We start from the raw sequence: 13,045 nt of genomic DNA on the forward strand, positions 1-13,045 counted from the left end.
TTTTTTTTTTGTATGCATCTATTTGGGGCCGTATTACTATATTTGCCCTGAATGAATTAGAAAAAATTCACAATGAGTGTAAATTCTTGTTTTCAGTCTTATGCACACCCCTTCAAATAAAGTGTTAGCGCCGTTCATAGGAGGGTTGGACTAAGAAGCAGTTCTTGTAAAAAGCTCAGCAGTTGCACTGTTCCACCAGATGTTTGCTAATTGCTGCTGCTAGTCTGAAGGAGCATGAAAGAATCAAAGCATCGCTCGAGGCATTTCTTTGATAAGGTCTACATACTAACATCATGTTGCATAATCACACCAACCTCTTTAAAGATCAGATCAACAAACAAGCCCAAAATAAAAATATTTGTAAACAATGAGTGCGTTTGAACCCTTGTGAATGCAAGAAGATGCGGGAGGTATTTTATTTATTAAATCTCTACGTATGTGAGATACGAATGAATCTGACGTCATAGACTCGCTCTGGTTTCTGGAAGATTTGCATAAAATTTGATTGCTTCATTCAAATCTACTGAATCATTTGTTCTCTAACCAACTTAACAAACAACAGAAGACATGCTGCTACCACAAAGGTTTTAATTCCCCTCCAACAAAGCGTGGATAACAAACAAGGGAGAGGTATCCAACCATGCCAAATAACAATATTAATCAATATCATTACTTTAACATTAATAATATGGAATGTACTAGTCTCCATACACATTCTTTTCTTTTGCTTGTTGACCTTTTTAGTTTATTTCACAAAACGAATGAAATAAATAAATATCTCTCTATCAACTCTCTGAGATTTGTTTCGCTTTAGGAGACGACGGCGGCAGGATGAGCATGTAGAAGAAGAACTGAAGCCGCTCCTCTCCTCACACTCTCTGTCCTCTGCTTCTCCCCGCTTCAGTTCAAACACACGCTGCCCTTTCAGGGCGTGCGTGTGTGAGCGCGCGCGTGTGCAAAATGACACTTTCTTTGGAAATCTGACACGAGAACACCTGCTGATCTTGGACGTTTCGATGGCTTTGTATCCACGGCTGTCCCCTTCTTCTCATTGGTTACTAGTGTTAAAACGGGACGTTCACAAAGACGGTTCTTTACTGTCTCTCTTGGTTGGTTGTCAGTCCCAACGGCTACGCCAAAAAAACAAAATAAAATAAAAATAAAGCATCGATGGTGAAAACAGGAGGCGGTATAGAAACGGCTACGGTGCTACAGCAGTCCAATCCTGGGACCGAGGGTCTGAGTCAGTGGCTTGGAGCCTGAATGCGTTTTCCGTCTCGCTGCTCAGTCTGTGCAGTGGTTCTCCAGCTCAGAGATGATGGTGATCAGGTTCTGGATGCCGAAAATGTAGCCGCTGTCCTTGCCCTCGTGGACCACGCTGTCCTCGCGGTAATGTCTGCAGGTGGTGTGAGCAAAGTCGATCATCCTCACATCCACCGCAGGGCTGCGGAGGTCCGAGCAGGACTGGCTGATGCTGGAGCTCCCGCCGCCGCTACTGGCGTCGCTAGATGGCGCCGGGGCGCAAGGAAAGCCGGACGCGCCCTCTGTTTCGCTCTCCTCCTCGTCCTCGTCCATTTTAGGCTCAGCTTCCACTTCTTCCTCGTCGTCGTCCTCCTCCTCCTCGCCTTCAGAGACCCCGTCTTCGGTGCTGGAGAAGTGTCTTCTGCGCTGCGCCCCGTCGTAGATGATGAGCAGGGAGCTGGAATAGAAGCGGTACGACTCGCAGGACTCCAGGGCGTCCTGCATCTCCCGGAGCCGGCTCAGCACCGGCGAGAACAGCTCCTGCCTCAGACGCCGGCCGCTGTGGAAGAACTTGAACAGAGCCTCTTTGAATTCTGCCACGGTCAGTTTGTGGCCGTGGGACTTGCTCATGAATGTGAGCTGGCCAGAGTCGGAGTGGTACACCTGCAGAGATCGAAAAATTTCAAAAGAATTAAATTAAAACTTTTTTTTTCTGTGAATATGCTTTGCAAACAAAATTTAATTTCATATCTTATCTTGGCAGTATTGTTTTTTTGTTTGTTTGTTTGTTTGTTTGTTTTATAGCATAAGAGAAGTTTTGCTTCCTGATTTATCGCCTTCAAACTGGGCCTCGGTCTCTTTAAAATCTCCTGCTCTTTCTGAAACTCCGCCTTCAAGAAGCTCAGAGGAGGAGCTGTGCCTTGAAGGCGGGGCTTGGTCCAACGAGGAGTTTTTCTCACAGCTGAATGGTTGCCATGGGAGATTAAAGGATTTCTCAAACATGCATAAAAGAATGAAGGCCACACTGCAGACATGTTTTAACGAGGGAGTACAATTGTAAAAAAAAAAAAAAAAGTTTATTTTGCGTTAAAAAAAAATTCAATAAAAACAGAAATGATTATAGCTAGATACTGATGCCTAATGTACACCAACTATCTGTTTCTTACAGTTTTAAAGGTGAGGTAAGCTCAGTGTCTGCCGGGTCAGCAGGGCCGGACTTAGAAGAATAAGGGCCCCTGGGTTAGAGCAAGTTTTTGGTGCCTTATCCCAGAACATAATATCTTTTGATTGTTCAAATTACAGAACATCTGAATGGTCCGAATTGGTTTTCAAATATTTGAGTGTAGTTTAAGTAATATATATGAAGATACAACAATATTTTAATAAAAATGCCACATGCTAAATGAGCCGTCCCCCTGTGAGACCTTTCTGAAGTCTGGCCCCTGGTGGCAGGCAAAAAATAAATAAATAAAAAGAATCAATGAAGTAATGATGTCATTTTTATCAGCAAAAAAAACAACAACAACAAAACAAACAAACAGAAAAGTCAAGTAGACTCTTCACACCTGCATGCCACTGAGGCGGACCCCTAAGGCGGCTGATGTGCTCTGCTGGCACCTGCGGATGCGTACGGCCTTCTTCTCCTCAGAGGTGTCGTCTCCGTGCTGCCGCGTTCCCATCTTCAGGTCCAAAACGCACGGTATCGTGTGCCGCCAGGTCAGGTTCTCCAGCAAGATGAACTCTGAGGCACCGGTGTCAAGAAACATGTGGCTGTGAACATGACGCCTGAATATAAAGAAACTTGCGCCCTCTTTGTTACAGCTTGATGATAAAAAGGTAGATTACAACTTTAACTTACAAACACGCACTGTACACTGCGGTAAGAACAAAAAAGATCTCAGATGGCCACTTTCTTTTCTCCTCTACAGGAGAAAAGAACAGCACCACCCGGTGCCTATCTGTGCATATCCAGATCCGATCTAGAGGCTGCAACACCTTGCGGCATTGAAGGATACTGTACTGGTTGTGGTGCTTGGCGTTCTCCTTCATGCGCTGCAGATGCTGCTGCTGACACTTGAGGATCAAGGGGTTGTGTTTGAGCTGCGGGGCGGCGTTACTGTGACTGTGCTCCAGGCTGTAGTGGAGCACTTCCGCCTGCTGCGGCTGCTCCATCTCCAGGTAGTCCTGCAGCGAGTGCCACCTGAGTGAAGCACGGAGTTGTAAGTTAACAGGACATGGACACGTTTCACGGTAACCGCGCGTCGCTTTGAATTTGATGTGGGCGTCGTCGGCTCCTGCCTCACCTCTTGTCCCGGTCTTTTCCAAAGTGGTGGCCTGGGCCGTCTTTGCTGTAGATTTCGCTTTCCAAAATCTGTGAGGACGTGACCATTTGGCCCCGGTGGAGCATCTTCTTCTTGGGGTCACAGTCGGCGGAGGGGTCTTTGTTTTCGACGTCAGCCGGCAGGTCGCTGTGCAGGGGGTAGGCGATGAGGCAAAGATTCCCTTCTTCGTCCTCCTCGAAGCTGACCGACACGACACCTGAAATGGGGGGAGAAAAAAAAAAGATATGTTCAACAATTAATAAAATAGACAGAAATATATGTTTGGGACAACTTTCTTGTCGTGTCCTTTGTTGACGGACCGGATTGGAAACTCAACAATCTGATACTTTCCCGATCACTAAACACATCTGTGTGACCTCCAGTGTGTGTCACAGACAGAAATGCTTCTCAGAGTGGAGGCTGTTACTGAGTGAAGCAACTGTGGATGACTCAAAGTCGGCTGTTTTTGTCATCTGCGAGTCTAAAATTCACTCGGAGGACATAGAAATACATACTGAGAAAAATAGATTAAAAAAAAAAAAAAACTGAGCAAATTTTCACAGAGTTCTCAAACGTTCCTCATCTCCAGAACAGAAACCTCGAGACATTTGTGTATTTTCACAACATCATAACTTTGCTTTTATCATAAACAGCTATAACGTTTTCTTTAGCGGTGCCTTCCGCCCAGCAGCTTCATGTGTTTTTGTACTGCCAACAAACAGCGGCTCCCGCCTTTTCACCCTCACTTGCCTTTATCACTAACAGTAACAAACAACAGACGGAGAGTAATGGTGTCCAGCCGGCTGCCAGCTACAGCACCCTCTTGTGGAGAAACTGAGTCATTTTTGGCAGCCTTTTAAAAAACCACCAACAACCCTTCTGTTGCCTCACAACAATCTGCTGCACCTTCTCTCATGCAAGACCTGCACCAGCACATCAGATGTTTGAATGAAATAATGAAAAACAAAGATCCAAAGTCGTGCAGATCCACAGCACAGATTAAAGGAGTGTTGTGTTTAAACGACAGTAGCCGTGTAGGTTAGAAAAATGCTCCCTACCTCTGTACTGTGGGGTGAACTTCCTCATTGCAGCGGGAACAGTCTTGTAGAACCGATGCTCCCGGGGAATGAGGGGCTTGCAGATGGTCTGCTCCCCGAAGCGCAGGACGCAGCAATGCCCCCCCACCTGGTGCACAAAGGGCTCAAGCATCACTCCCTTCTCCATGTAGCACGGCTGGTGCTGCAACTGGTTCTGCTGCTGCTGCTGGTTCTGCTGGTTCTGCTGCTGCTTCTGCTGCTGCTCTGCACCCGTGGCCTCCTGGGCCTGAGCCTCCACAGCCGGACTCATCCTCCTCTGGCACTGGCCACCTTACGGCGGGCATTAGCCTCCTCACACCCGCATGCACGAATGTGGAGGGAGGCCTGGGGGGCTTGGGGACCTCTGTCTTTCAGGGACGCTCACGGGCTGCAGATCTTCTGATCAGAAGTCCTTGCGTGTGAGGTTGCGGATTGTTGCGAAATACTGCCACGGTGTCCTCAGAAGTTGATGTTGTGATGATCGGCTCTCGGGGGACTCTGCTGGTTCAAAACAAAGAAAGGAGGAAATGGAGAGGAAACGGGGCAGAGAAACCAGCCGATGTTTATTCCCCTCAACTTTCTCCCAGGCAGCCCTTGACGCAGAGGAGAACGAGTATAGCGCTTTTCAGAGTGTCATGCCAAGGATCTCTGCTGTCCTGCTCTGCTGCAGACTGAATGCTTGTGAGAGCCCCTCCAGCACTGGTCACAAGCCTGACGCTTGGCCCGCCCCGACACCAGGAGTCCACCAATCAGGGCCCTCCAAAGCAGGTTGTTGGGTGGTAACCCTTCGAGGCGAAGAGGCAAAGCAAACAAAGGCAGTGGCAGAGCAGTCTGGGGGAAGGGAGAGAGAAATGAAATCCGGAAGGGGATGTCGAGGCTGGATTCAGCTGTTTCCGTGTTTTTGTGACGGCAGGGTTGTTCAACTCTGACAGGACGGGTCACATTCTTTCCCCAGAAAGACAAGAAGACCAAAACAAGGAGCGTCCCCAGTAAATCAAAAACATCTTCCAGATCAGATCATTTTTTCAATAATTAAAGCGGGTCCTTACATCGTTTAAAAACACAGAAACACATTTCTTGTTTGGGAAGCAACTGACCAACTGAGTCCATGTTTGTGCATTAACTGTGCTTTATTAGTAAATGTGACTTGACTATGAAATTTGCTCGTGTCCTGAAAGAATGGTTTTAAATCGGACCGGGCCTGACCAGTGACCAACCAGTTGGAAACACAAAATGCAACACCATTCTTCGAGGCTGATGTTGTCACTGTGAGAAGAAGACTCAAAACTGGAACATTTTCTGAATCCGTCATCCGGAAATGGAAAGAAGACGACGCAGCCGCAAACCCAGCAAGACGAGACTGAGCAGATCCGAGACCCACAGCTCAGGTGAGAGCTGAGCTGTGCACCAATGTGGCGTTTGTGGAAGAGTGGCGAGAAGACAGACATGGTTGTAAGAAAACCATCAGAAGACCCACTTGTGGTTTGCCAGAAGCCACGTTGGACACAGCAAACATGCAAAAGAGAGCTCTTTGATCAGACCAGACCAAACTTGAACTTTTTATCCCATTAAAGCTCCAGCACAGTTACAGCTACAGTTTGCTATATTTAAAAAAATATTATATAATATAATTATATAATATATAATAATATAATATAATAATATAATATTATATTATATAATATTATATTATATAAATATTTTATATATTTGTTCAAACTGTCACTATGTTGTGACAGTGAGGTATGAGTCAGATAATCTGAGCGATCTGCAAAAATGCACCTCTTCTGGTCAAAAACAACCAATCAGAGCCCGGAGGAAGGCACTAGCGCTGTCAATCATGCTCATGTATGCACTTCTCAATGTACCGCAGGCCAAGGCACAAATTTCTCTTTGGTTCATCTCTAATAGCAACGAGAAAAAAAATAAAATGTTGTCAATTTTAACCCTAAGTTTGCTTTTTATGCTTTTCTAAACATGTTTTACTCGCATTCCTTGTGGTCGTTTTAAGACCTTCCTCCGAAGCTGGAGCTGGAAGGCGCTGCCTTAAGCAGGAGGTGCGGTGAGCAGTGGTGACGCACCAGGTGGCTCAGGGCTCGTGTTCTGACCGGAGTGGAAACTATAATCCTCATCTTCAACCCTCCTAGCACTTATTGGCACAGATTATCACAGCAGGCAAAAATAACGCTAGATCAAGCCGGCGAGTTATTTTTCTCTCTATTCATTTTAATAAGTCGTTAATAACTGTTACGTTCACTGATGTGCGATGAGTCCATTCACTGCAATCACAGCTGCAGGTCGATGGAGAGTATTTGCGAAGACTTTTTTGAGTCTTTGCACAGATTTACAGACCTCCAGCTATTTTAACACCTGGAATACTTCCATTTATATAGAAAAATATATGTTAAAAAATGTTATCGCACGGTGTTGTGGAGAATGTTACACCGAGCTTCCCAGGTAGATGCAGCCAAAGCTGCTCAACAATCTGCAGGTATCTCTACTTCTTTCTATTTCTGCAACGTACGATCAAAAGCTGTTAAACAGCAAAAATGAATGACCTTTACCTGAGTCACAGAGAGTAGAACAACAGGCCAGTGGGGAGGAAGGAAGGGTGAAGTCGGCCTTCTGTCCAGTCGGCCACTGGCTTTAGACGTGCAGAGAGCTAATATAGAAGTGGTGAGTGATTGTGGACGTAAAACAGGTGAAAGACAAGAAGAGACTGGCAGAGAGCATGAAGTGCAAATTAATCTAAAGTATGATAAGCCCGACTGCCACAATGGTTTGTCCTACAAACTAACTTTAACCTCTCATGTACGAAGCGCTTGCCCCAAATGCTACTCCAATAAATATGAGCCAAGTCCTGGATGTGTGTTTGAACTGGGATCTGAACGAAGGAACGAAGCCAAATGAGGTGACGTGATGATTGAATTTTACCTTTGAGGATTTACATTAAAGGCCAACAGGACATAAGCATCTGCATGTACAGAACCCAGAGGAGTCCGCACATAGAAATTACATGCTGATAGAGGAGAAACACGGCGCTTCACGAACCCACTGGGTCACGGAGCGACACTGTCCCCGTCCCTGGCAGGCCCTCAGTGGAAAAAGGCTGATCTTACCTACAGGGACGTTTGTCGGGTCATTTCCAGACCGATCGTCTCAAGTCACATCAAGCCTGATAAACCTGCTAACCAAATCCTCATGGGTCACTAAACACCTAATCCTACCTTCACTAAAAATACCACATGCAGTTGACAATTCGGGTCGAGGAGAGGCTATTTATACAGAAAGCCTGCAACATGCCAATTGTACCAGACAAATAAACACAGGGATTACATGGGGAAGGAAACAATCCTCTGGCAACGGGGTGCAGACACCGAGGTACTGTGGTGGTATCTGGTGGTCATCTGTCTCCAACATGTCTTTGTCGCACATGCAGTCACATTATTGTAAAGCGTTACGATGTGCTTTTTTTATGCACTTGTCTCCTGTGTTTATAAATGAAGAAAAAAAAAGATTTTGTACTTGATATCGAAGCAAAAAAAGCAAAGTATGAAAGACTTAAAAAAATAGAGGGAAGATGAGCAGATTGAGATGTCAGTATCTCTTCAATGAGATGTGATCCTACTCAACATGCTCCTTTTCAAGCCTGGTAAGATTATTGAGGTACGAAAATACGTGTCTTTTGCAATCCCTGTTCATGCGCGTGATTTTATTCTTCTATCTTCTGCGAACCGGACTTTCTAATCAAACAGACTAGATTTTGATTACAGCTGGTGTGAATGCAACTTTGACTACAACTGAAATAAAAGCAACATGGAAATGGATATTGCTGTGTTTAATGTCATTATGTCCATTAGCTCATGTCTACACAGACCTAATATTTAGTTCTGTAGAAGAAGAACTAAATATTAGGGACAACAATAACATTTTATATTTTTTTGTTCTTGCTCATGAAGGCAACGTCTGCAGCTTCATGACTTTCTTTGGGCCCCAAAGTGGCTCTTATTGGTGTCAAGAAAATGTTTATAAGATGTGGATACGTTGAAAGAGGAGTGTCAATGGAAGACATGGAAGCACTGTGCTTTATGTCGCCTCCCTGTTTTTCTCCCAGTGTGCGACAGCAGCCAGAACCGATGATTGGACTGCGAGTTGTGCACCGTACAGTCTTTACAGCTAAAGATTTACTTTTAAAGCTGTAAAGCCCCACAACTGTGGAGGAAACCGGGATGGGGATGTCATGTGTCCAGGATTTATCCTTTGGCACATTTTAAAAAAATTTTGCAGTCACGCACACACTCACTCAGGAAAGAACACGGCATCATTAATCGGAGCCTCTTTTGGCTGCAGACCAGACACAATGCAGTTTATCAGCTTTGGTTTGGCACAGAATTACTTTTGGGAAAAGCTTGGAAGCACAATGTTGAATATGACAACACTGCTGGACAAAAAAGTCCAGCAGTGGTAGCTCTGCTGCGAGACACTGAACTCTGCTTCGCTGGGTTGTTTTTTATGTTTCGAGACTCACACACGTCTTGACCGGACTGGTTTTATGTTTATCTTGGCCGGGGCTCTAAGCTGCAGCTGGACAAGGTCAGAAGGGATTCACTGACCCACACTTTTTGGTTTCCTGGAACGTCAGCACAGTTGGAATAGGACAGTCTCTTCTTAATCCCTAAAATCACTTCGGTGTCATGCTGAAAGGCTGATCATCGGGCCGGCGAAAGACAACATTCTGACTCCTAAAGGAAAGCAAAGCATTATATTAATCAACAGTTTGACACAAGAACCAAACAACAAATAGCTGATTATGAGGAAAAAATAAATACAAATAAACAAGCTCACAAAATGAACATGTAAGGTGTTTTAAATCGATGCCTTTTGGTTGACTGGTTAGTGAGAATAAAGCAAGGCTCTCATTGGTCAAAAAGCGTCTCCTTTTGAGCCTCAGAGCATGACAGAGAAATTGGTGACACTCTGTAAACAAAAGATACCAGTCGACACATGTGAAGCAGGAATATCAGACTGGAGCTGGAACCAATTTCTAACCGTACGGGTGTTAAGCACACCTTGTAGTATTTCTAAAGATAGAGCACTTAACACCGTTGTAAGCCAACAGCACTCAATAGTCTGAGGTACTTTGTGTTGCCTAGAACCCTGAGGCAATACATCCAAGCTCTAGTAAAGGCTTTACCAAGAAATAAGACACATTTCAGGCCAAACTTCAAGCCTAAAGCTCAATTTTATGCAATGTGTTGAGCAATATTTTGGGGAAAACTGACCAGGTCAGCATCCTCAGTTACATACAAAAACAGAAAGGCATTTTTACTCCAGCTTTAGTCTAAGACTGGAATATTCCCTGAAGATAAATTAGGAGTATATAAAGATGTGAATGTAAGGGAAAAAAAACAATCAGGCTGCCAAAGCAGGTGCTTTTCCAGTGACAGTTTTACTGCAGAGTTTCATAAATAGGAGTCCTAATACTATGGAGCTTTTTTTGGACGTGAGCACGCTTGTTTTTGTCAGAATAATATCCTTGATGTGTCCTGAGTGTGTCACCTCCCGTCATGCAGAATGGCACGTGAGAGGGGCGACACGTCCTTCAGCAGTTTGGCATGTCTCTCCCATCAAATATAAACACACACACACACACACACACACACACACACACACACACACACACACACACACACACACACACACACACACACACACACACACACACACACACCTTCTCCCACGCTTTATCTCATACTTTAAAAAGCTTGGGACTCATAAACACAACAGCTTCCCATTAGAAAGCTCCACATCAAAGCCGTGAAGCAAACAATAAAACTGCAGTGTAGCGCTCATTTGTCTAAGACCAAACATGAATTAGATGCTGCTTTCGCTGACCGAAAAAGGCCCGGGTCAACGCAGGGGGGGACAACTCAATGTCGAACCGTGTTCATGTCTTTATTAGGACGTGATGGAGACCGACTCTCTCCTTTAAACAATTCAGTTTGAAAAGGTAGGAAGAAAAAAAAGAAAAAAGAATAATAAAGCAGACGACGGCAAAAGGACAATAAGAAGCGAAGGAAGTCAGTGGTTGGGAAACACGTGCCACCTGTTCCAGGTCAGACCGGGAGCTGTGTAAATCCCTGGCTTGAAACTTCATATCGTTAAATTAAAAGTAACACGATCAATGCGGCAAAAAAAAAAAAAAAAAGGTTTACCCAGGACACCCAATACCGTAAACCAACACAGCCTGCAGAAACCCGGGGTGAGCGATGCCCAGATGAATATTAATCACTGGAAAATAGCCCCACACGCACAAAAGCAAAACAAAACAAAAAAAAGGTGATACAGTAAGGCAAGGCCTCGATGTGGAGTACAGTTACAGCTAATTGAAAACCTAGTTCTAACTTTCCTCAAGTTCATGGGGCCACTCTTTATACGCAAAGCTACAGGAAGGCACATAGATAAAAACTCTGAGACCACATAACTAACTTAACTAAAGTAGCATGCGGAACAGGTTTTTTCTGCTTAAAACACAGGTTGCATTGGATGTCGTATGATCATGGTAACTTAACATTTTTGATAGCAAACTGATTTCTGATTTGTCATATTTAGTTCTCAGTAATTAAGTAGTGCATCTGATGAAAGAGTGCACTTTCCCTCAAGGGCCAGTATTATGTAAAATCTACTTTTTTGAGCTTTACATCGTAACGTAACCATTCATCTGTGCCAAGCGGCTGGAGGGACCTAGCACCACCTTTGAGACGCAGGCTGATCTCAGAGATGATGTTTCCGGGCTTCTGCCTTTTCTTCAGACTAGTCAGCAGCAATTAGCAAACACCTGGAGGAACTGTGCAATGCAAAACTGGTAAAAACGTCATTAAAGGGTTAATAGAGGAGCAATGATGGGACGACTTTCTGATGGCGGAGTTTCAGAAAGAGCGGGAGCTTCTTAAAGAGACAGAGGCCCAATTTCAAGGCCTTAAATTACAAAGTCAAAATTCTTTCAAGTCATATTTGGTAACATACAGCATTATAACAAGTGAAGTTAACATGATTACTCGACTGTGCTACAAAATACATGGGAAATACATAATGCTGCCCCTTTACTTGTTTTGCTGAACATTCCTCCACAAAATGCAGACAAGCTCCACAAAATACGACGGTTTTTGCAAGTCACTGTTTGGCACCAGAATGTTACGTCTTATCTGAGTCTGAATAACCGAGAACAATACTCCACAGTGACTCTGCAGACCTCCGGACACAAACCATCCCGAGAGTGTAGCAACGCTCGCTGTGACACCGCGGCAACAAAGAACTGTGAAACACAACAACAGCTTCCTCATTTCGATTGGTAGACTATCTAAAAACCTACCTGAAATTTGCTGAACCGTAGACAAGAACAGCAAATCTTTCCCACGGGCTCATTGTTATCATGTCTATTCACATGAAATGCATGCTGATCCACATTTCTGTTTAGATCAGTTTAGATCTGCTGGTGGCTGAATATGCCTTGTAGGAGTGGAGCCTGTTTTATTGGTTGTTCTATAGAACTATTTGTTCTTCTGACAAATAGGCTTCAGTTAAAATCCTGTAAAACTGCTTCATGATGAACAATTGTGAAACTCAAAAGAACCATTTTGAAATGTCTCAAAGCAACCTACAGACAAGCCCGATATAAAAGGAATACATGTCAAAGGGGAACATGATGAGCATCAAATACTTCCACTTTTAAGAGGAATTTGAAAATTATTATCATGAAGCTGAAAGGCTCTGAATGAGCCGATATTTTGTTGTGCGTTTTTTGCTTATTTGGAATCTGCCTGTAACGTCTTCCGGACTGAGTAGCTAAATTTGTTTCATGTCAGCAGATTTCTTGAGCTTATACTTCTTTCTGCTCCTTTTCATTCGTGACGCCTTCTGGTTGCGACATGAACGACTCGTATTTACTATTGAGCGAATGAAGTGAAACAAAAAGACATCCATGTGACATTTTGACATGCAATATGACGGCTTACGTCAATCGTTCACGATGGTCCCATGACGCAAAGCTCTCTGTTTGGAAATAAATTAGCCTGCCCGTTGCTTCCTTTCTGCTTTTTTTTTTTTGATTCTCTAATCAGGTTGTCAGTCACCATTGCATTATCAGAGAGCAGAATGTTTCTATCGAAAAGAACTGCTTCCACTACAGCACATCATACACCACAATGAACAGTCGGAATGTGTGCGCTTTGACAAATCAGACAAACTCTCCCTGCAGGAGAATAACAGACATGAAGCTAACGCACAGAGAACGGTGGATGATGGCTGAAAAGAAAAAGACAGGAAGTATTTTTCCTTTATTGAGATACTCGGAAATAATACTCCGATTGTCTGCTTTCCTAATATTGTGCAGGACAACTCGTGCTG

General features: G+C 44.2%; 1 protein-coding gene across 1 annotated transcript; it reads right to left on the reverse strand.

Annotated features, from left to right (window-relative positions):
- Positions 1-571: 571 nt before the first annotated feature.
- LOC129358377 (inositol hexakisphosphate kinase 2-like) lies at positions 572-5,335 on the reverse strand. Its single transcript, XM_055027383.1, has 5 exons — positions 4,622-5,335; positions 3,546-3,780; positions 3,258-3,442; positions 2,808-2,983; positions 572-1,905 (listed from the first exon to the last, which is right to left on the reverse strand). Exons 1-5 carry the CDS (start codon positions 4,908-4,910, stop codon positions 1,285-1,287), a joined length of 1,506 nt encoding a protein of 501 aa, XP_054883358.1. The 5' UTR covers positions 4,911-5,335; the 3' UTR covers positions 572-1,284.
- Between the last annotated feature and the right edge of the window lie 7,710 nt (positions 5,336-13,045).

This window comes from Poeciliopsis prolifica, unplaced genomic scaffold (assembly GCF_027474105.1).
Source record: "Poeciliopsis prolifica strain line A6 unplaced genomic scaffold, Auburn_PproV2 SCAFFOLD003, whole genome shotgun sequence".
NCBI classification, from domain to species: Eukaryota; Metazoa; Chordata; class Actinopteri; order Cyprinodontiformes; family Poeciliidae; genus Poeciliopsis; species Poeciliopsis prolifica.